Source organism: Mirounga angustirostris, unplaced genomic scaffold, assembly GCF_029215605.1.
Source record: "Mirounga angustirostris isolate CCGP_5_RB_7025 unplaced genomic scaffold, mMirAng1.0.hap1 SCAF_1, whole genome shotgun sequence".
NCBI classification, from domain to species: Eukaryota; Metazoa; Chordata; class Mammalia; order Carnivora; family Phocidae; genus Mirounga; species Mirounga angustirostris.
In genome coordinates this window covers 187,459,495-187,480,876 of record NW_026991709.1, presented here as the reverse complement: position 1 = coordinate 187,480,876, position 21,382 = coordinate 187,459,495, and the positions used below count along the sequence as shown (strand labels likewise).

Here is a 21,382-nt window from a genome sequence, read left to right as displayed (position 1 = left end):
ACAAGCATGTATTAATTTCCTACAGCGTACCAAGCACTGTATATACATTTAACAAGTTTTAATAATAAATAATACTTTTTTGTTGCTCATTCATTCTTTTAATAAGTATTTGTTCACTGCCTTCTCTGGGTCAAGGCTCTCTAAGGATACAGAAATTTAAAGATGTGGCTTTCCTATTGTCAAATTTTGAGTCTAACGGAGAGACAGACACTCTGATGAAAATAATAATGGTTATAAATATGTTAGCGATAATACAATGAGTTAATAATGTTGTCATTTACTGTCTGCTTACTATGTGATAGGGACTGTGCCAAGCACTTTACATTACTTTTCATTTAATCTCTCATAAATGCCCAATGATTGAAGTACTAATATCTTCATTTTACCAAGAAGGAAAGTGAGCCATAGAGAGACTACGTAGCTTGCCTAAGGTTATACAGCTAACAAGTGGGAAATTTGAGATTTAAACGCTGCCTCTTTTCTATACCAGATGAACAGATTATCTGCCACCTCAACTGAATACTGGCTGCAATGGAGGTATGCCAAGGACAACGGAAGCAGAATGGAGAGCTCTTAAATGCTTTTTAATTTACAAAGCACTTTCCCATACAGAGAGTAAGCTCCAGAATTCATCATCCCCAAGAGGTGGAATTGGTAGGAAATATAATAGGCTTTCAAAATGGCTTAGGTCAAGGGATGAATGACAAAGTTACGGCGGGTAAAAAGAACCTGGGATGAATCAAACTTTTCAGATCCAGAGGCAAAAAGAAAAGCAAGTTCTCCCATGACATCTTTCTTGGGAGCTTATTGGGAATAAAATCGTTCTTGTTGGATGAACCACACATGCCTAAATTTCCAAGTTTCTAAGAACAGAGAGTCAACAAAACTTTCACCCCATTTTTTTACCTGAAGTCTACAGAAGATAATATGATACATAAAAGATGTTAGTGCTTAATATGTCTCTGGCAGAGCAATAGGTACCTTGTGTATATTGTTTCTCATCTCCTTAACACCATGAGATCCAACCCTATAGAAAAGAAGAACGCCGGGCTCAGAGAGGTCAAGTGACTTACCCAAGGCCACACAGAGAGTAAGTGCTAGAGGCATGACTTGAACTTGGAATAATGTGATTCCAACATCAATACTTTCTTCTTAACACCAAAGCACAAAGTATCAAGACAAATATCCCTACAATATTCAGCATGCTTCTTTTAATTCTTCATTCTTCATTCATTCTTTCAAAACCAATTTATCCTGTACATCCAAGGAACATAGTACCTATACGCATCCTCACCTCAGGAAAGGTGAGGAACAGGAGTGAGGATTAAAACCAGGAAGGGGATATGGTGCCACTTTGCACAGAGCCTTCAAGCCCATGATAAAAAAATGTAAGCAGCCATCCAAGGTAGAATGCACTAATATGTCAATTTTTGCCAGCAGTGGGAAGTTATCTCTCCACTTAAATCATTCAGTGGCTCCCCACTGCCCTTAAGACTAATCCTGAGTGTTTAATCTAGCCTGCAAGTTCTTATGAAACTCTCCAGCCTCATCACTTTAACCATCTGTCACCATCCCAACTCTTCAGTGGACCTTACTCTTTTACCTCCCAGCTTTGCATGGGCTGTTCCTTTTATCCAGAAGACTGTCCTCAGTCCTCACCTCCCATTAGTTGGCTAACCCCCACCACTCAGCTCAGAAGTCTCAGCTCAAAAGGTACTGGCCTCTGGGAAGCCATCCTCAATGCCCTCACATCTATTATGTTATACAATGTGTTGTGAGTTTTATTATCTCTCTCCTCCGTCACTTCCCTCCTGGAGGGCAAGCACCGTCTTTGCTAGCTTCTCAGCACCTTGCAAACAGCCCGGCACATAACAGGTACTCAATAAATATCTTGGGAGTAATTGTTAGGTTAGTGAATCAAGTGATTGATGGACTGATTGATTCTTGTTGAGACTACTGAGTCAAGGAAGCCATAGGAGGTTGTGCTATAGTCCAGGGGAAAACATCTTGTTATGGAAGCCTGGAAGCATTTATTAGAGCAGGCACTTTGTTAAGTAGGGAGAGTGTAATGACTAGTTGGTCAAGGGAGACAGCAAGTCAGAGAAAAGCAGAGCCAGCGGGCAGTTGCTGGGGAGACTACAATTCCACAGGATGATGAGTCATTAACATGCAACACCGGGTAATCTGATTTTCATGACAGACAGATTTATTATGACTTCTAAATATATAAATCCCAGGTTATGCTTTACAGCTAACCTAACAACTTGATATATGTGTCTGACATCCCATCTTAAAATCAGATTCCAGCTTCTAATTAATTTTTATTCACCCTTCGCCATAACTAGAGAGGCAGAAAATCTCAGTGGGATAAACAATAGACAGGGTATTAGTCGTTTGTATATTGTGGTGCATTTTCCATCAAAACACTGAGCTTCCTTTTTCTTTGCTACAAAAACGGGCAAGTACCCAATTCTCCCTATGACTTCTAGGAGGAATGAGTGGAGAACATTGTCCAGCAAGCTGATGGTATTTGTATTAAGTGACCCCCCCCGTTCCTGGATACTCACCCCTCCCCCTCCAACCTCATCCCACACACACAAGTTAGAAATAATACCATTCTAGTCAGTTTGAAGGCTGATCATAGCTTAAATGTTACCATCTCACTTTCTCCAGTAATATTTTTATTAAACAACTCTTAAGCTGAGTTGCTAACTCTATGAATACCTGACTTTAAACCAAAAATAACGTTCATGAAAGCTGAACATACTATCAACAGCTTCTTATATAATCTCAACAACATTTAATTCACTCACACCCAGATACTTTGTGAACAGTGCAAAGTGGTACGATGGTAGCTAGGAAAAGTTTTGTAATCTGCAGATTTCTTTAAAATGGGCTTTTAGTAGTCTGTATTTTTTAAATATACTATTAATGTATGTATATAATTTTTAAAACATTTTCTTCCGTTTTCTTTTGCCCATATATGAAAGTCAACATGATCACCATAGACTGGGTTAGGAAAAAACAACTACTCACATTCAACATTTAATTTATTTTTAAAGATTTTATTTATTTATTTGACAGAGAGAAAGAGACAGCGAGAGAGGGAACACAAGCAGGGGGAGTGGGAGAGGGAGAAGCAGGCTTCCTGCGGAGCAGGGAGCCCGATGTGGGACTCGATCCCAGGACCCTGGGATCATAACCTGAGCCAAAGGCAGACGCTTAACGACTGAGCCACCCAGGCGCCCCTCAATTTTTTTTTTTAAGAGAGGGCGAGAGGGGGGATGGGAGGGGCTGAGGGAAAGGGAGAAGGAGAATCTTAAGCAGACTCCATGCCCAGCTCATGAGCCCGACATGGGGCTTAATCTCACAACCCTGAGATCATGACCTGAGCTGAAATCAGGAGTTGGACGTTTGATGAACTGAGCCACCCAGGCACCCCTCACATTCAGTTTTTTTTTTTAATTTTAATATGGAGTTTCACTGTGTGTTAGCCACTGTCCTCAAAACTTTAAATGCACTAAATCTTACCCCACACTCCATTAGATACCATAATTTTCCCCTATTGACATATGAGAACACTAAGGGACACAGGTTTTAAAAGTTGCTTGCAGTCACAAAACCTGGTAAGTGGTAGAGCCAAAATTTTAATTGACACTGATGAGGCTCTCTCACCTTGAACTTCACTAATATACTGCCTCAGGGACTTAAGGGAGACCTTACTAAATAAATAATAGTGTAAACAGCCAGATGTGTTTGCCAAAGCCATAAATCCAAACTACACAATCAACCTCACATTGAAAGCACTATAGTGTTTCTGGCTTTTTATAAGCAGATTTAAACAAATCTGGATTCCAGTCTCTTTACTGCCACAGGATGGAATACAAACTAGCAGGAGGAATACACCCAGCACAGAACTTGTCTGATAGACATCCTGAATCACAAAGGCTGCCACTTTCTGGTTCACGGTAGTGGAAATAGGGGAATACAAAAAAAATCTGAAAAATCTTCTCCTCACTTTGTTATAAATATATGGTTTCTAAATCTCCAGTGTCAGTCCAATTGAATTGATGGCATGAAAGTTGATTACACACACACACACACACACACACCCCACATATAGAATCTATTCAAAATGTGTCTTTATCTGAGCCCTGAAAACATTTTTTTAAAAATGGATTCACATAATGATAAAAAAGAAGTTCATTTGCTTGCCCTTCAGGATACATAATACTGTATTTACCCAAACAAAATTGCATATTCTCCCTACAAAATCCAATTTAAATATATACAGTACTTTTATTTCTTTCCCTCAGAAAAGTTTATTTGTAAGGATAGGACATATCCTGGATACCAGTAAAAATAATAATCATTTAAAATAATAAAATTTTTAATTAAAATTATCTTCACAATTTTAAAAGTATTTCATTTTTTTAAATGAATTTAGAGTAGAATAGAAATCAAATCAACATTTACAAGAACACATAAAGCATTCATATTACAGCTAATCTATATGGATGATTTGTAAGTTGCAGAGCATTTTAATAAAACCATATTTTGACTCTAGCACTATTCAGTTAGGGCTTTATCAAAATATCTAATTACAAAATAAGATCTATGATGTTCAGATGAAACCACACACAATATAATCAAATCCTTAGCATGAAGCCATTCAATTTGTCATTGGAGGGTCTGTTTTCTGGGCCCATTCCAATTTAAAATAGCTTCTCCAGTAACACCACATTGCCCTTCCTCCCCTTTGCCCTCAAAATTATTGGAGCATAATGTAATTCTTTTACAAGCCTTAGGAAAATATTATTGGAATGCACAGGCAAAAATGCAGAGATGAAATGGAACAGGAAGGAAAAAACAAGTTTTTAAAAAATGGAAAATCAATTACTGTTTTTAATAACAGTGGTAATAGCTTTTGAGCTAAGAAAAAAAAAAATGCCCAGGGACAAAATAGATGTTCAATATTACAATGCACTAATGAGTACATTTACATATAATTTTCTGAAATTTACATCCAAGACTAACTGCGAGTAGAATTTAGTATCAATAGGAGTTTCCAAAATCCATTCATTTTTCCTCTAATCATATTGAATATTTAAGGTGCTTGACTAGACCTGATTATTTTTCTTCTGGACCCAACAAAGAACCTCGACAGCTTCGAAAGTGATAGATGAGTGGGGCATTTCCCACCAATGGGCAAACCCCCCCACTCCCACCCCAGGCCGTCACAGCAGGAGGGAAAACAATGAGAAAGTTTGTTCAAATTCACATGCCGACCACTGAATAAAATCTGCAGAGAACAAGGAGGTCAGCCTTGTCAAAGGGCCACCGCAAAAATAAAGAGGAAGAGGCAGAAATCCAAACTTCGAACATATGACTTTGCCGCCTCTTCATTTCATGACAGCCTGGAGAGAAGCCTCTGACAGACAGCCATCTCCCACTGCCCCTGAAAAGATGAAAAGAATACAAGCCCCAGCAAATCTCCCACTAACTCAAAACTGAGAAAAAGAAAGGGAAATGTAGCTAATTTGCAGTAACCCTGCTTCCTTATTCAGATTTCTGGAAGCATAATAAAATAGAGACAGTGTCTCCAGGACTCCACTTCCAGCTGTGCCCCACAAGTTGGAAAAAACAAGCAGGGACATGTTAACTAACCATACCAAACTGCCCTTCCTGCTGCCATTCTTCCAAATAATTCTAAGGAAGCCTGTGAGCCATTCTCCTAAATGCTTTAAGAAGATATATTCCTGACCAGGCAAAGAGATTTAGGTGAATTCCCGGCCGAATGCAGAATAAGGAACAAAATGCTCTCTCGAGGTGCTCAATTCTTGATGTATTGTGTTCTACTGTCTGCTAAAAGCATCATCTCCCCATAATTAAATGTTCAAATTCTACTTTGATGGTCCATGTAAAATCCAATTTGGTCAATTCAGTGCACCATCCACCCAGAGGTTGCCTTTCCATCCTCCCTGTGTGAGTTTCCTAGGGCTACTGTAACAAAAAACCACAAACTGAGTGTGGCTCAAAGGAAAGAAATGTGTTGTCTCACAGTTCTGGACGCAAGAAGTCCTAAATCAAAGGTATCCATGGGGCTATGCTCCCTCTGAGACTCTGGGTAGAAACCTTCCTTGCCTCTTCCTAGCTTCTGGTGGTGGCCATCAACCCTTGGCACTTGTGAGCCTGCAGCTGCATCACTATATGCCTCTGTTACCATATTCTCTTCTGTGTATCTCTCTGTCTCTTCTCTACTTGGAAGGACACCAGTCATACTGTGTTAAGGGCCCATCCTATTCCAGTATGACCTCATCTTAACTAATTATATCTGCAATGGCCATGATTCCAATACAGTCACATTCTGAGGCAATGGAAGGTTAGGATTTCAAATATCTTTGGCAGGGACACCATTCAACCTAGAACACTGCTATACTGAATCAACCACCAAGCTACATCCAAACTACTTCCTAACTGCCTCTCAAATTGCCACTTCTTTCTCTTCCCACCTCTACCGATTCCCACATCATTTCACATGGATAATTATATGAATTTCTCAAATCCTGCCCTCATTTTTGCATCACTCCAATCAACTCTCAAAAAAAACTTATTAAATGGAATGTAACATACATGCAGAAAAGTGCATAAATTATAATGGATTTCCACAGAGTGCACATACTCATGTAACCACCACCCAAGTCAAGACAGAGAATATCCCAACACCCTGGAAACTCCCCCCTAATTCCATCTCAAAGCTAACCATTATCCTGACCTCTACAAATATGGATCAGTTTTACATGGTTTGGGATTTTATGTGAACGGTGCCATACAGTCCATACACTTTCATATCTGGCTTCTTCTGTTAATGAGACTCACCCTTGTTGTTGCAAGTTGAAATAACTGATTCATTTTCTTTGCTTTATAAATATTTTATTGTATGATGATACCATTTATGTATTCATTCTACTGTTGATGACCATTCAGATTGAGTTCCATTTGAGAGCTATTAAAAATAACAGAGCTATGAACATTCTCATAGTTTTTTTTTTGTTTTTTTTTTAAAGATTTTATTTTTATTTATTTGAGAGAGAGAGAATGAGAGACAGAGAGCATGAGAGGGAGGAGGGTCAGAGGGAGAAGCAGACTCCCTGCCGAGCAGGGAGCCTGATGCGGGACTCGATCCCGGGACTCCAGGATCATGACCTGAGCAGAAGGCAGTCGCTTAACCAACTGAGCCACCCAGGCGCCCCATTCTCATAGTTTTGAGCATATGTCTAGTAGAACTGCAAAATCATAGGGCATTTAATTGTTCATCTTCAGCAGATATTGCCAGACAATTTGCTAAAATGATCATATTAATTTTCAACAACACAGCAATGTATGAGTATTCCAGTTGCTTCGTATCCTTGTCAACACTTGGTATTATCAGTCTTCTTCATTTTAGTCATTCTGATGTGTGTGCAGTGGTATCTCACAGTCCCTTTATTTTGCATTTCCATGATGGTTAATTATAATAAGGAGCAATTCAAAAACTGATTGGCTCTATGGATATCTTCTTTTGTGAAGAACTTGTTCAAATCCATTGCCCATTTTTTCTATCAGGTTATCTCTTTTTCTTATTGATTTATAAAAGATATCCATATGGAAACTAGTCCTTTGACAGACATATATATTGCAATTATCATTTCCCATTTTGTGGATTGCCTCTTCTCTCCTTTTTTTTTTAAAGATTTTATTTATTTATTTGACAGAGAGAGACACAGCAAGAGAGGGAACACAAGCAGGGGGAGTGGAAGAGGGAGAAGCAGGCTTCCTGCAGAACAGGGAGCCCAATGTGGGGCTCGATCCCAGGACCCTGGGACCATGACCTGAGCCGAAGGCAGACGCTTAATGACTGAGCCACCCAGGTGCCCCCTTTTCTCTCCTTTAATAGTGTCTTTGGTATAAAAACTTTTCATTTTAATGCAGTCTAATATATTTATCTTTTCATTTTTTGCTTTTTTAAAAAAAGCTTTATTGAAATAATAATTCACAAACTATCCAATTCATTCAAAATGTACAATTCAAAGTTCTTTAGTGTGTCCCCAGGATTGTGCAACAATCACAATAATCTAATTTTATAATATTCTTATCACCCCCAAACTGCATGCCCTCTAGCTGCCACTTCCCATTCCTCCCAACACTCTCACCTTCACCAAGCCCTAAGCAAGCACTAATCCATGTCTGTCTCTACTGAATTGCCTTTGCTGAACATTTCATATAAATGGAATCATATAATCTATAGTTTTTTGTGACTGGTTTCTTTCATTTAGCATAAGGTTTTCAAACTTCATCCATGTTATAGTGCACATCAATACTTCATTTCTTTTCCTTGCTGAATAATATTCCACTATGTGGACATATTACATTAACTTATCCATTCATCAGTTGAGGAGTATTTAGGAAGTTTCCATTTTTTGCATATTACAAATAATTCTTCTTGGTAAGCAAAATTTGGCTATCCCCAAATCACTATGATCTTCTACTGTATTACCTTCAGATGCCTTATTGTTTTACCTCTCACATTCAGATCAACAATCCAGCTAGAATTTATTTTTGTTTATTATGTGAGGAATGTTTTTCTCACATGAATGCCCAATTGTCTCAGCCCTTTCCTCAATGCTCCACAGTGTCACCTTTCTCAGAAATCAAGTGTCCCTAGATGAATGGCTCTATATCTGTATTCTCTATTCTGTTCCATTGATCTATTTGTTTATTCTTGAGTAATACTGCACTATCCTAATTATTGTAGCTTTACAATATATATTGATATCTCATTGTTTAAGTCCTCCAACTTTTTTCTAATTCTTCTTCACTTATCTTACCTATTCTGGGCCATTGGCACTCTGATATTTTGGCCAGGACTTCACTGAATTTTGAGATCAATTTGAAGAGATCTGACCTCTTTACGATACTGAGCCAGCCAATCCATGAATATATTATGTCATTCCATTTATTTAGATTATCTTTAATTTCTCCCAGTAGTATTTCTCTGTAGACATCTAATACATCCTTTGTTAGATTTATTCTTATTTTTAATATTTTAGGCTATTTTAAATGGTAACTTTAAAAATGGTTTATTCAGGTAAAATTTATATACCATGAAATTTATCCATTTCAAGCGTACAATTTCATGATTCAGCAAATTATACAGTTGTGCAAACATAACCCCAATCTACTATTTGAACACTTCTATCAACCCAAAATGTTACCACATGCTCATTTACAGTTAATTCCCACTCTTACAGTAGGCAAAAATAGCCATCTTTATAGTTTTGCTTTTTCTAGAGATTTCATCAAAATGGAATTATCTTTTGTGTCTATATTCTTTCACTTAGGGTAATATTTTTGAAGTATATCCAAGTTGTCTCATATATCAGTAGTTTATTCCTTTATAAAACTGTTGAGTAGCATTCCTTTATGTAAGTATACCAGGTTTTGTTTATCTACTAACCACCAGATAGATACATGGATTGCTTCTAGCTTGGGGCCATTATGAATGACATTGCTATGAATGTTCATGCACAAGTCTTTGTGTAGACACAGACTTTGTTTCATGTAAGTTTTTACTTCAATAACTAGAAATGAAATTGCTTGGTTCCATAAATAAGTATGTATTGAACTTTATCAAAAACTGCTACTGTTTTCCAGAGTGGCTGTACCATTTACATTTCCACCAGCAATGGATAAATTTTCCCAATTTCTTCCTATCTTCACCAGCACTTTTCATTATCTTTTTTATTTTAGTCATTCTAGTGAATTGACATCTTCTTGTGGTTTCAATTTACACATCCCTAGAGATAATGAGCATATTTTCACAGGTTTATTTGCCCTTAATATATATAAATACTTTGGTTTGTCTACTTGTTGAGAGTTCTTTATATATCTGGATGTAAATGTTTGATCAGACATAATTGGCAAATATTTTATCCAATTCTGTGGCTTACATTTTCATTTTTTCAAAATTTCATAATGTCCAATTTATCTCTTTTATTCCTTTTAGGGATCTTGGTTTTGGTGTTATATTTAAGAAATCTGTGACTAACCTAAGGTCATAAAAACTTTCTTGTATGTTTTCATCTAGACGTTTTATAATTAACAGTGCTTACATTTTTATCTGTAATGCATTTCAAGTTAGTTGTGTATACAGTATAGGGTAATCTGGGGATACAGATATCTAATCGTTCCACTTCATACTCTTTGGGAATACAATTTGGTTGTAGTTTATAGTCTTTTTTTTTTTATATGTTGTAGGATTCATTTTAAGTGCCATCTTTTTTATTTTATTTTATGTTTTCAAAGATTTTTTTTTTCTGAATTGTAGTCTTTATTAAAGTTCTTTTACAAACTTATGTTTGCTAATACGAAAAAGCTGCTTTGACTTTAACACGTGCTTTGCAGATTTGCATCAGCTGTAAGAAAGGTGTCAGCTGAGTAGAGTTTGGTCTTCAAAAGTGTGACTACATCCTGCATCTCCAGCCTTTCTACCTCCCAATTACGGACCAAGATCACGTGAAAACCCATTACTTTCAAATGTCTCATTTTCATAGCAAGGAATCCTCTGGGGTGGGCTAAATCCAAACAGTAAGTAGATCTAGGAACACACAGTACAGCTACTCCTTGAGTATCTGCAGCGGAAGTTACCACGTCGGAAAATGGAAGCAGTTGACTCCTGTTAATATCCATTCTTACTTCAAAATCAATATGGTAATTGTGTGTCAACTGTCTGTTTTTTGAGAAGTATCCTTCTCCCAGAAGGCTACTTAGCGCATCTGCCACCTTCACATTTGGATACAATGCTGTGGACAGCAGCGGTGGTGGGGCCAAATCTACGGTGTTCTGACAAGAAATATCCAGTTTTAGGCAAGCAGCCAAAATACAAAGCTTGTGAGCATTCCTCTCATTACCTGACATCAGCAGTTCATTGATGACGTCCTTTTGGAGAAGTGGATTAATAAGGGCCATGGGAAAATGGTTCATCAAGCAAAATGAACACACAGCATTTAATAGATTTTCAGAAAAGATGTGGTGGAGATAACCAGTCAGAGAAGTAGCCAGCCATAACTTCTTGGAACTCTGAGGTCTGGCATTTGTAGAACTGATTGAGAGAAGAATACACATGAAGAATACAGATAATGCTTTTCATGTTTAGAGAGGCAAGATCAGCTCACTTTCTTCATGAACAAGTCCATCAAATCAGTATGTCAAAAGCCAAGGTTTTCAAATAAAATGAGGAGAAAAAGAACTTGCTTTACCTTCCAGATGTCAATAGTTGTAGCCACATAATCTGCTATTCCCTTAAAAAGATCTAAATTATGGTACTGGAGGTCTCTGCAAGACTGCAATATGTTGATCAGTACTTTAAAAGGACACCCATGGATATTACCTATGACCATCTTACTGCATTCATCCAGAAGTATAATAGAGCGGTGATTCATGGCAACAAATCAGAAAATCTGTCTAATTCTCTCAAGGCTTTCATCTCCAGTTTCCTTTTAAGAGCAATTGGTGCATCTTTTCCAACACATCTTATCACAGCTTGTAATGTAAAGACACGCTCTATTTTCCAGACTTGCTGATCAACTAGTATCCACAATCCTGCTCGAAGAACGTCCACATTCTTGCATGGCTCCATTGCCTCTAAAATAGTTGACAAAACTGAAAGACATTTCTCATCACACTCATTGATATGTTCTTGGACCACCCTCAGCAAAGTCTGTACCAGCAGAGTGTTCTGAGGAATTCCAAGTTTCACCATAGCATGAAGACTGAACAGCAGGTGGTCACAGTGCATGATCTTGGATTCTCTCACCACTTGTTCACACAGCTGGTTAAATGCAGGGTGGTTAAACATCAGTTGTTTTTCAACATGCTTCTGGTCATCAGACATCCTTTTGGCAATTATCCACATTGCTGAAAAATAATTACTACTGGGAAATATAGGTCCTTCTGAAAACGTATCGAACACATCACTCAGAGAACTATACTCCTGAGACAGTTTTTTATAGTTGACAGGGGTTGGTTTTGTTTCCTTGGTGAGCACATCTTCATTGGAGGCCTTATGATGAAATGTTATCTTCTTCAATCCATCATCAGGGTCAAGAGAGTGTTTTGAATCAAAGGACAGTCTTCTAGGACAAAGCAGTCTGTCAACTGTAAGGACTGTTTCAGTGCCTATGCCCTTTGTTTGAAAATTATCTCCTGATTTAAAAATTAAGAAATCCTGAAATAGATATCTAATAGATGACTGCACTCCATTACCAAAGTCACTTAAGAGAGGGTTTCTTGGGTTCCAGTTTGAATAAACATTTTTCAGTCTGGAAAATCCCAAAGGATACAGCCTCATAGTTCTGCTTGTTGGAACTAAAGTACTGAATTGTCTGCTCTGCTATTCATTGTGCTATTCACTCAAACACTTTCAAATCACTTTAAAGTAGTCTATATAATACAATGCCACTTCAGGGAGTGAAAGAGAAGACAAGCCGTTGTTTAAAGAGAAGACATGCCGTTGGTTTCCATTGCTTTGGAGAGGTCTTCAATGAAAAAACTTTAACATTGACGGATACTTTTTAACATGAAGATTTAGCAACGGCCGAACCTAGACTTTAAGCATAGGGACTGGACAAGTAGAACCGCTGAGGTCAGAACCCCATGGTTCTATACAGGCGCAGCCATGACAGCTTTCCCACAAATATTTTATTTTTAAGTAATCTCTACACCGAACATGGGACTCGAACCCACAACCTCAAGATCAAAAGTCACAAACTCCACTGACTGAGCCAGCCAGGAACCCCATTTAATGCTATCTTTTTAAAATTTCATTTTGTAATTCTTTGTTGCTAATATATACAAAATATATTTTTATATTGACTTTGTATCCAGCAAACTTGCTAAATTCAATTGTTAAATTTACATAATTATATCTTTGCAGATAATATAATTTTATTGCTTTGTCTCCAATCCTTATATCTTTTTTTTTTTCCTAACCTCACTGAATTCACTAAGACTTCCAGTATAATGCTGAAAAGAAGGGGTGATAACTGTCACCCATTTCTCATCCTTAATTTCAGGATAAGGCTCTCAATATTTCACTTAAGCATGTTTGCTGTGGATTTTCTTTACAGATCTATTTTATTGAGGTATAACTGGCATACAACATTATACTAGTTTTAGGTGTATATCCTAATGATTCGATATTTGTATATATTGTGAAGTGATCACTACAAAAATCTGGTCAATACCTGTCACCATACACAAAAGATGCTTGATATGATTTCAATCTTCCTAAATTTATTGAAACTTGTTTTGTGACCTAACATGTAATCTATCCTGAAGAATGTTTCATGTGCATTTGAAAACAATGTATATTCTACTGTTTGGGGATGGAATGTTCAGTATATATCTATTAATTCCATCTGGTCTAATCTGTCATTCAAAGCCAGTGTTTCTGTATTAGTTTTCAGTCTGGATAATCTATCCATTGATGTAAGGGGGATGTTGAAGTCCTCTTCTATTATCGTATTGCTGTCTGTTTCTCCCTTTAGGGCTATTAATATTGGCTTTATATATTAAGGTGCTCCTATGTCGAGTGCATAAATATTTACAAATATTATATACTTTTGTTGGATTGACCTCTTTATTATTTTGTCTCTTTTACAGTCTTTATTTTCAAGTCTATTTGTCTGAAATAATAGCTACCTCAGCTTTCTTTTGGTTTCCATTTGCATGGAATATCTTTTTCCATCTTTTCGCTTTCAACTGTGTATGTCCTTACCTTTCAAGTGAGTTTCTTATAGGAAACATATAGATAGGTCTTGTTGGTTTTGTTGTTGTTGTTGTTGTTGTTGTTGTTGTTTTATCCATTCAGCCATTCTGTGTCTCTTGATTGGAGAATTTAGCCCATGTACATTTAAAGTAAATATTGACAGGCACATACTTATTGCCACTTTGTTTGTTGTTTTCTGGCTGTTTTGTACTCCCTCTGTACCTTTCTTCTTCTCTTGCTTTCTCCCTTTGTGTGTGTTTTTTTTTAAGATTTTTATTTATTTATCTGAGAGAGAGTGCACACCAGCAGGGGTGGAAGGGCAGAGAGAGAGGGAGCAGACTGCTCACTCAGCAGGATGCCCAGTGCGGGGTTTGATCGCAGGACCTTGGGATCATGACCAGAGCCGAAGGCAGACACTTAACTGACTGAGCCACCCAGGTGGCCCATCTTCCTTTGTGGTTTGATTACTTTCTTTAGTGGTATGCTTAGATTTCTTTCTCATCATCTTTTATGTATCTACTATAGGTTTTTGCTTTGTGGTTACAAAAAACAAATTTTAACAATCTATGTTAAATTGATAACAACTTAAGTTTGAACACATTCTAAAGCTCTACATTTTGACTTATTTATCCACCACATCCTGTGCTTTTGAAGTCACACTTTACATTCTTCTATCTTGTGTATTCCTTAATTATTATAGTTAGTTATTTTCCCACTTCTGTTTTTTAGCTATGTACACTTTGTAAGTGATTAATCCACTAACTTTACTCTATATTTACCTTTCCCAGTGAGATTTATACTTTCTTATGTTTTCTTATTCTAATTAGTGCCCTTTCTTTGCAGCCTAAAGAATTCCCTTTAACATTTCTTGTAAGGCCAGTTTAGTGGTAATGAACTCCTTTAACTTATCTGGGAAGCTCTCTATATCTCCTCCAATTGTGAATGATAACTTTGCTGACTAGAGTATTCTTGGTTGGAAATTTTCTTCTTTCAGCACTTTGAGTGTATTGTGCCATTCCCTTCTGGCCTGCAATGTTTCTGCTGATAAATCTATTCATAGTCATATAGGGGTTACCTTGAATGTTAACGGGTTGGTTTTTTTCTTGCTACTTTTAAGATTCTCCCTGTCTTTACACACATTTTAATTATAATGTGTCTTGGTGTGCATTTCTTTGGGTTCATCTTATTTTCAGATATTCTCTATTAAAGATGTTTAGTTATATTCCTAGTTTGCTAAACATTTTCATCAGGACTAAATATAAATTTTATCAAATGCATTTCTGTATCTATTAAGATGATTATATGATTTTTCTTTATTATATAATTTGATTTTTTTAATGTTATCCAACCTCTCATTCCTATGATAAATACAACTTGCTCATGACATATTCTCTTTTGTATATATTGGTTGGTCTTTTATTATTTTGTTTTAGGATTTTTGCATCATTAGGACTGTCAAAATCTTTGCTCAATTTTCCTAACCTCTTAGCTGCTGTTTTCTATTGGGCTTTTTAGCTTCTCAGAGCTTTATCGTTTACAAATCCACAAATGCTTCATGGAGAAAAACAGTGAAAATACTGAGGTCCCTTCAGCACACTTCCTCTCTCCAGGATTCTAGACCCTCAAGTCCCAAGAGCCTTGGTAGCTCTTCAATGCCTTGAAATAAATATTTTCTCCTTATTTTGTATAATTTTTCTAGTTGTTCTGTGGAGGGTTGCTGGCTACTCTACCATTACCAGAGCAAAAATTAATCCTTTATAATGTAAAACAAATCATATTATTCTTCTCCCCTAAATTTGTAAATGGCTAACCTGCTGTGCTTATTTTTTTTAATAAACATTTGGAATTTTATTTAAAAAAAAACATAAAACTAAAAAAAAAATCACAACCATGAACATTGTTATAGTTAGAGGCTCTCTTGGCTCTCCACAATGATACTGAGCATGTTCACAAGGGGTTCCCATTGTTTAGTCTTAGTTAAACAACCATCTTTAAAAGAAGGGAAAAAAAAACTCGGCACACTACCCTTTAACTTGTTTTAATGTTTCTTCACAAATGGTGAAAAATACTAAAGTACAGACAAGGAATAATCATAATGTTGTGGCCAACATTATAAATATGGAATTATAAATTTAAAACATTTTCTGGTTTAAGAAATAAATCTGGTAGTCAATGCAGCTCTGTGTAACCCGCTGTCCTTGTAATAAAATGCATATTCCCTGCTATGGCCTAGACTGATCCAGTCCCAGCCTTTTGCTCTGTCTTGTCTTACCATTCACTCCCTTGCTCACTCCTCATGGGTCTATTTTCTGTCCCTCTAACCGCACCAGTTCATTCCCAAATCAGTATCTTCACATTTGCTTTTCCCTTTCCCTGGAACACCCTGTCCCTGATCTTTGTATAGCTGTCTTACTTTATCATTCTGTCTCAGTTTCAACGTCATCTTCCCAAAGAGGCTTTCTTGGGACAATTTATTTTGTGCCCCACCTGCCTGCCCTTTGCCCTCATCAAACAATATAACCTACATAAAACAAAGGATAATAAAATTAAGCCAACAAAAATAGAGTATTAAATTTCCCAAAAGTACAATGTTATCCCCATCTCATTTCCACATTCAAAATAAAGAAAACAATCAACCAGGAATATAATATCTTTGGAGCAGAACTATGTCTCTATATTACAATGCAGAGCTTAAGAGTATCATCTTTCTTTGGAGTGTGACAACCTGGATTCAGATTGTTGCTATGTCACTTTCCAGATACATGACTTTAAGCAACGTTCTCAGCCTCACCTTTCCAACCTATAAAATGGTGATAATGAAAATATCCATTTGATTGTATTTTGTAATTACATAATAAATGTTATTTTGTATGTGAAGTGTTTAATACAGCGGTCAGATCATAGAAAGTTCTCTATAAACAAGAGCTACTATGATTACAATGATGCTTATGATGACAATGATGATGAAAATAATAATGCTCTATAGCATCTGGTAAAATACTAAATCATTCAATCAAGCACACACACACATACATACTGGCACACACACAATTAAATATGATCATAATTACCACCAAGTGGATGCAACCCTTATCACATGCTTTACAGATTTAATAAAGAATAAGTTTATTTGGGGTGGCTCAGTCAGTTAAGCGTCTGCCTTTGGCTCAGATAATGATCCCAGTGTCCTTGGAGTGAGCCCCATGTTGGCCTCCCTGCTCAGCGGGGAGCCTGCTTCTCCCTCTCCCCACTGCTCCTGCTCTCTCTCTCTCAAATAAATAAATAAAATCTTTTAAAAAAAGAATTAAGTTTATTTGATTTCTCTATTGGGTAAGTTTGGTGGCAAGAAATACAGACTAAGTCTAGCAAGTCTGCTCAAAGATAAGAGGAAGGATACCGTAGTACTTCACAAAATTAAAGGAAAAATTGAATAACCAAGCTTTATGAAAAACAGGAATCAAGGTGTCTCCAGAAGACTGGGAGGCAGCAGCTTCAAGACCTCTCTCTAGAGCACTGCCATAAGGGACTATAATACCATCAGTACTAATTTTTTCTCTCAGTTCAAAATTCCGAATTCTTAAGAGAGATCAACTGACTGGCAAAACATAGTCATATGCCTACCCTTAAACCAGTCATCTCTATCCCAGTAATGGGGTCAAATATCAAAGTCTCAGTTGCTTGAATCAGGAGGCAGTTCCCAGAGAAGGGTTTTGTTTTGGAGCCAGAAGTCAGAACAAGAAGTACTACTATAGGGATAGTAGTCATAGGGATCCTATCTAAGATAAGCTTTCTCTAAAAGAAGCCATTTTGTTCTACTCTTTGCCCATCCAAAGCAGTAGTGTCCAAGTTATGCACCATTACCTGCTTGGGAGGGCGTTAATTACAAATTAAATATAATTGAATTGTTGAATTTGCTTTCAAGTCCTCTAAATAGAATAACGACATGCTACTTTGTAGAGCCAATTTTGCAAATCAAAGCTGGGTCCCTTGCTTCCTATGATGACAGAAAGTCTTTATGAGATTTTGAAAGTGTAGAGACATACTTCTTAAAAATTTAATAATGCCAGACAACAAAATTTGGGAGAAAAATCTATTGGAAACTGTGATCCATAGAAGCCATTAAAGACACCCTGCAAGGGAATATAAGATATTCACCAATGCCAAAATCATAATAAAAATCCTGGTTTCAAAATTCCTCTCTACTCCTCTAACACAAATTGTTAGCCACCTAAAAGGCTGGGAAAGAACTATGAAATACAATTAACGTATTCTATAGCAAAAGGGAGACTTATCCTCTTATACCCGCCCAAAAGACATCAAAGAAACTCTAAGTATGGCTGGGCTACAAAGGGCTAAAATGTACTACAACTGGGGGATGGCTGAGAGTCATGGACACTAGGGAATGTCAGCAAAAGAAGAAGAAACAGAAGCCTGGGATGGGAAAGGAGAAGGAATCCCATGTACAATATAATTGGCATCAGTGTATATACCCCTAGTTTACTATTATGTCATTATTTTCTGTTGGGAATATTTACTGAACCTGTGGTTCTAAAACAATTCCTGAGCCAAACAAAACAAAAAACTTTCATTCAATCCTTGGAAGGCTGATAGAAGACTTCCAAAGGGGCGGTAGACAGCATAGTGTGAAAGGTTCTTGGGTCAAACTATTGGATCCATTCTCTAGCTCCATGATTTATGAGCCATGTGACCTTTGGAGGTGACTTTACCTTTTGAGGCTCAGTGTTCACATCTAAAATAAGAATAGTATTTTTGTTTATACCTCATTTAGGTGGTTGTGAGCATAAAATGAGCCAACAACTATAAAAGGCTTATCAGGGTACTGCCACTTCATGAATATTTGTTGTTGTTACTGTTGTTTTTACTACTGCCCTTCTTTCATTCTTTAATAGATATTTGCTACATTCACTATATGTAGCCTTTTTGCCTTCACCACTCCAGAAGAATTACCTTAAAAACACAGACAGCAGTCTGAGTCACCAGGTTTTTACTTGACCAATCAGAACATGAAAACAAAATAAAACTATCATTCATAATCCTCATCATTTTAATTTTAATTCATTTTAATGTTCATTTTAATTCCCCCAAACGAGAGGAAGCACAGAATCTCAGAATAGAAGATAATTCACTATGCCACAGACAGAGGAAAACAACAGAGGTCTCATAGATTAGCACCAGGGCACCACTGTGCAAACATCCTATGGGGCAGCTGAAAGCCAATAAATAAGGCAACAGTGTGGAACATGTCCTGCACTTTCATACTGTGCTCTTTGGCTCATGCTACTTCCTCCACCAGGAATACCTTTTCTGCGTTTCTACATGTCCACAGAGCTACACTTTTTCTGAGCCCCAGAAGCCGAACTTCCCCGAGAGAGAGCTGCCTGATCCTCTCAGCTGGAAGCATGAAATGCTTCCTCTCAATTCTAGCATCAAGCCCTCTTTGATCCTCTAATGACACTGTCCACAAGGCAGTTTAGAAGTGTGTCTATCCTTGGTGCCAGGCTGGCTCAGTTAGTAGAACAAGATCTCAAGGTTGTGAGTTCAAGTCCCACACTGGGTGTGGAGCCTACTTTATAAGTAAGTAAGTAAGTAAGTAAATAAATAAATAAATAAATAAATAAATAAATAAATAAAGTGAGTTTTCACAGTCATGCTTTGAAGTCCTATATACTTGCTAAATTTAACTTGGGCTTTCTAACAGTCACTACAAAGAAACAATCAGTTCCATGATTCATAAAGTTAAAAAAAATAAAGTCTATTAAAAGAAAAGAAATATGTGTATCCATCCACTACACTTAAGGATTAAACCAAGGACTAGACGCAGAGCTGACTCATTTCAGCAAGGCTCACAGTGCCTAATGGATCTATACATAATATGCAATTCACACATGCTTGTAGAATGACTCTATTTGCTACCTGGAGCCAGCAAACCACTCCTGAAACAGTTTATGTAGTTCTAAGCCCAGCAATGAGAAATGGGTTTTGATAGATAGGAGTATGCATATTTTAGAGTACATAATCAGGCAACTCAACATTTATTCATCTATTGATCAACAGGTAAACAAAATCTGGTATATACATACAATGGAATATACTGAACCTTAAAAAGGAAGGAAATTTTGATATATACTACAACCTGGTTGAACCTTGAAGACCTTATATTGAGTGAAATAAGCCAGTCACAAAAGGACAAATATTGTATGATTCTACACATATGAAGTTCCTACAGCAGTCAATTTATAGAGGCAGAAAGTAGAATGGTGGTTGCAATGGGCTGCAGGAAGGGTGTAATGCAGACTTATTGTTGAATTGATACAGAGTTTCAATTAAGAAGATAAAGAAGTGCTGGAGATGGAAAGTGGTAAGGGTTGCACAGCAATATGAATGTACTTAATGTCACAGAACTATAGAAATGGTTGAAATGGTAAAGGTTATGTTACATAGATGTTACCACAATAAAAAAATTTTTCATAATTTTTAAAAAATTGTCAACACTAAAAAAACAATCTGATTAAAAAATGGGCAGAGGACCTGAATGGACATTTTTTCAAAGAAGACACACAAATGGCCAACAGATACATAAAGAATGGTCAACATCACTAAGCATCAGGGAAATGCAAATCAAAACCACAATGAGATATCACCTCATATCAGTCAGAATGGCTAAAATAAAAAACACAAGGAATAATAAGTGTTGGTCAGGCTGTAGGGAAACAGGAACTCTCATGTACTGCTGGTGGGAATGCAAACTGGTATAGCTGCTGTGGAAAACGGTGTGGAGGTTTCTCAAAGACTTAAAAATAGAAATACCATATGATCCAATAATTTCACTACTGTATATTTACTCAAAGAAAACAAAAACACTAATTTGAAAAGATATATGTACCCCTACATATATAATAGAACATTATGCAGCCATAAGAAAGGATGAAATCTTACCATTTGCAACAACACAGATGGACCAAGAGGGTATTATGTTAGTGAAATAAGTCAGACTGAGAAAGACAAATACCATATGATTTCACTCATATGTAGAATCTAAAAAACAAAATAAATGAATAAACAAGCAGAAAGCAGAATCAGACCCATAAATGAAAAGAACAAACTGATGGTTGCTAGAGGGGAGGAGTGGGGGCAATGGGCAAAATGGATGAAGGGGAGTGGGACATACAGGCTTCCAGTTATGGAATGAAGAAGTCACAGGAATAAAGAGTAGAGCATAGAGGAAATAGTCAATGATATTGTAATAGTGTTGTATAGTAAGAGATGGTAGCTACACTTGTGGTGAGCGTAGCATAACATAGAGATGTTGAATCACTATGTTGTACACTCGAAACTACGGTAACATTGTATGTCAACTACACTCAAATAAAAGAAATTTTAATAAAATAATTTTTTTGAATTTAAGCACATAATCAGAAAAAAACAGAAAGAATAGTTACAGGGGTGGAGACTGTAGTTCTGGGGTAAGGAGAAACAAGAAGGGGCACTATGACAACAGTTGTCAACTGAAAGATCCATTGTGCATAAAGAGGCTCCATCTTTTTCTACTCAGGC

The 21,382-nt window shown here is 36.9% G+C and overlaps 2 protein-coding genes across 3 annotated transcripts in view; both read right to left on the bottom strand.

The window, feature by feature from the left end:
- FHIT (fragile histidine triad diadenosine triphosphatase) overlaps window positions 1–21,382 on the bottom strand; it is a 1,508,464-nt gene that overhangs the window by 1,357,028 nt on the left and 130,054 nt on the right. The gene's annotated exons all lie outside the window — the stretch shown is intronic.
- On the bottom strand, window positions 4,566–16,250 carry LOC123863005 (FAST kinase domain-containing protein 2, mitochondrial-like). The gene is given in 5 exon segments (XM_045902187.2): window positions 4,566–11,100; window positions 11,102–11,210; window positions 11,212–11,485; window positions 11,488–12,427; window positions 16,221–16,250. Coding segments are annotated over 5 exon segments (2,028 nt in total). The 3' UTR covers window positions 4,566–10,425.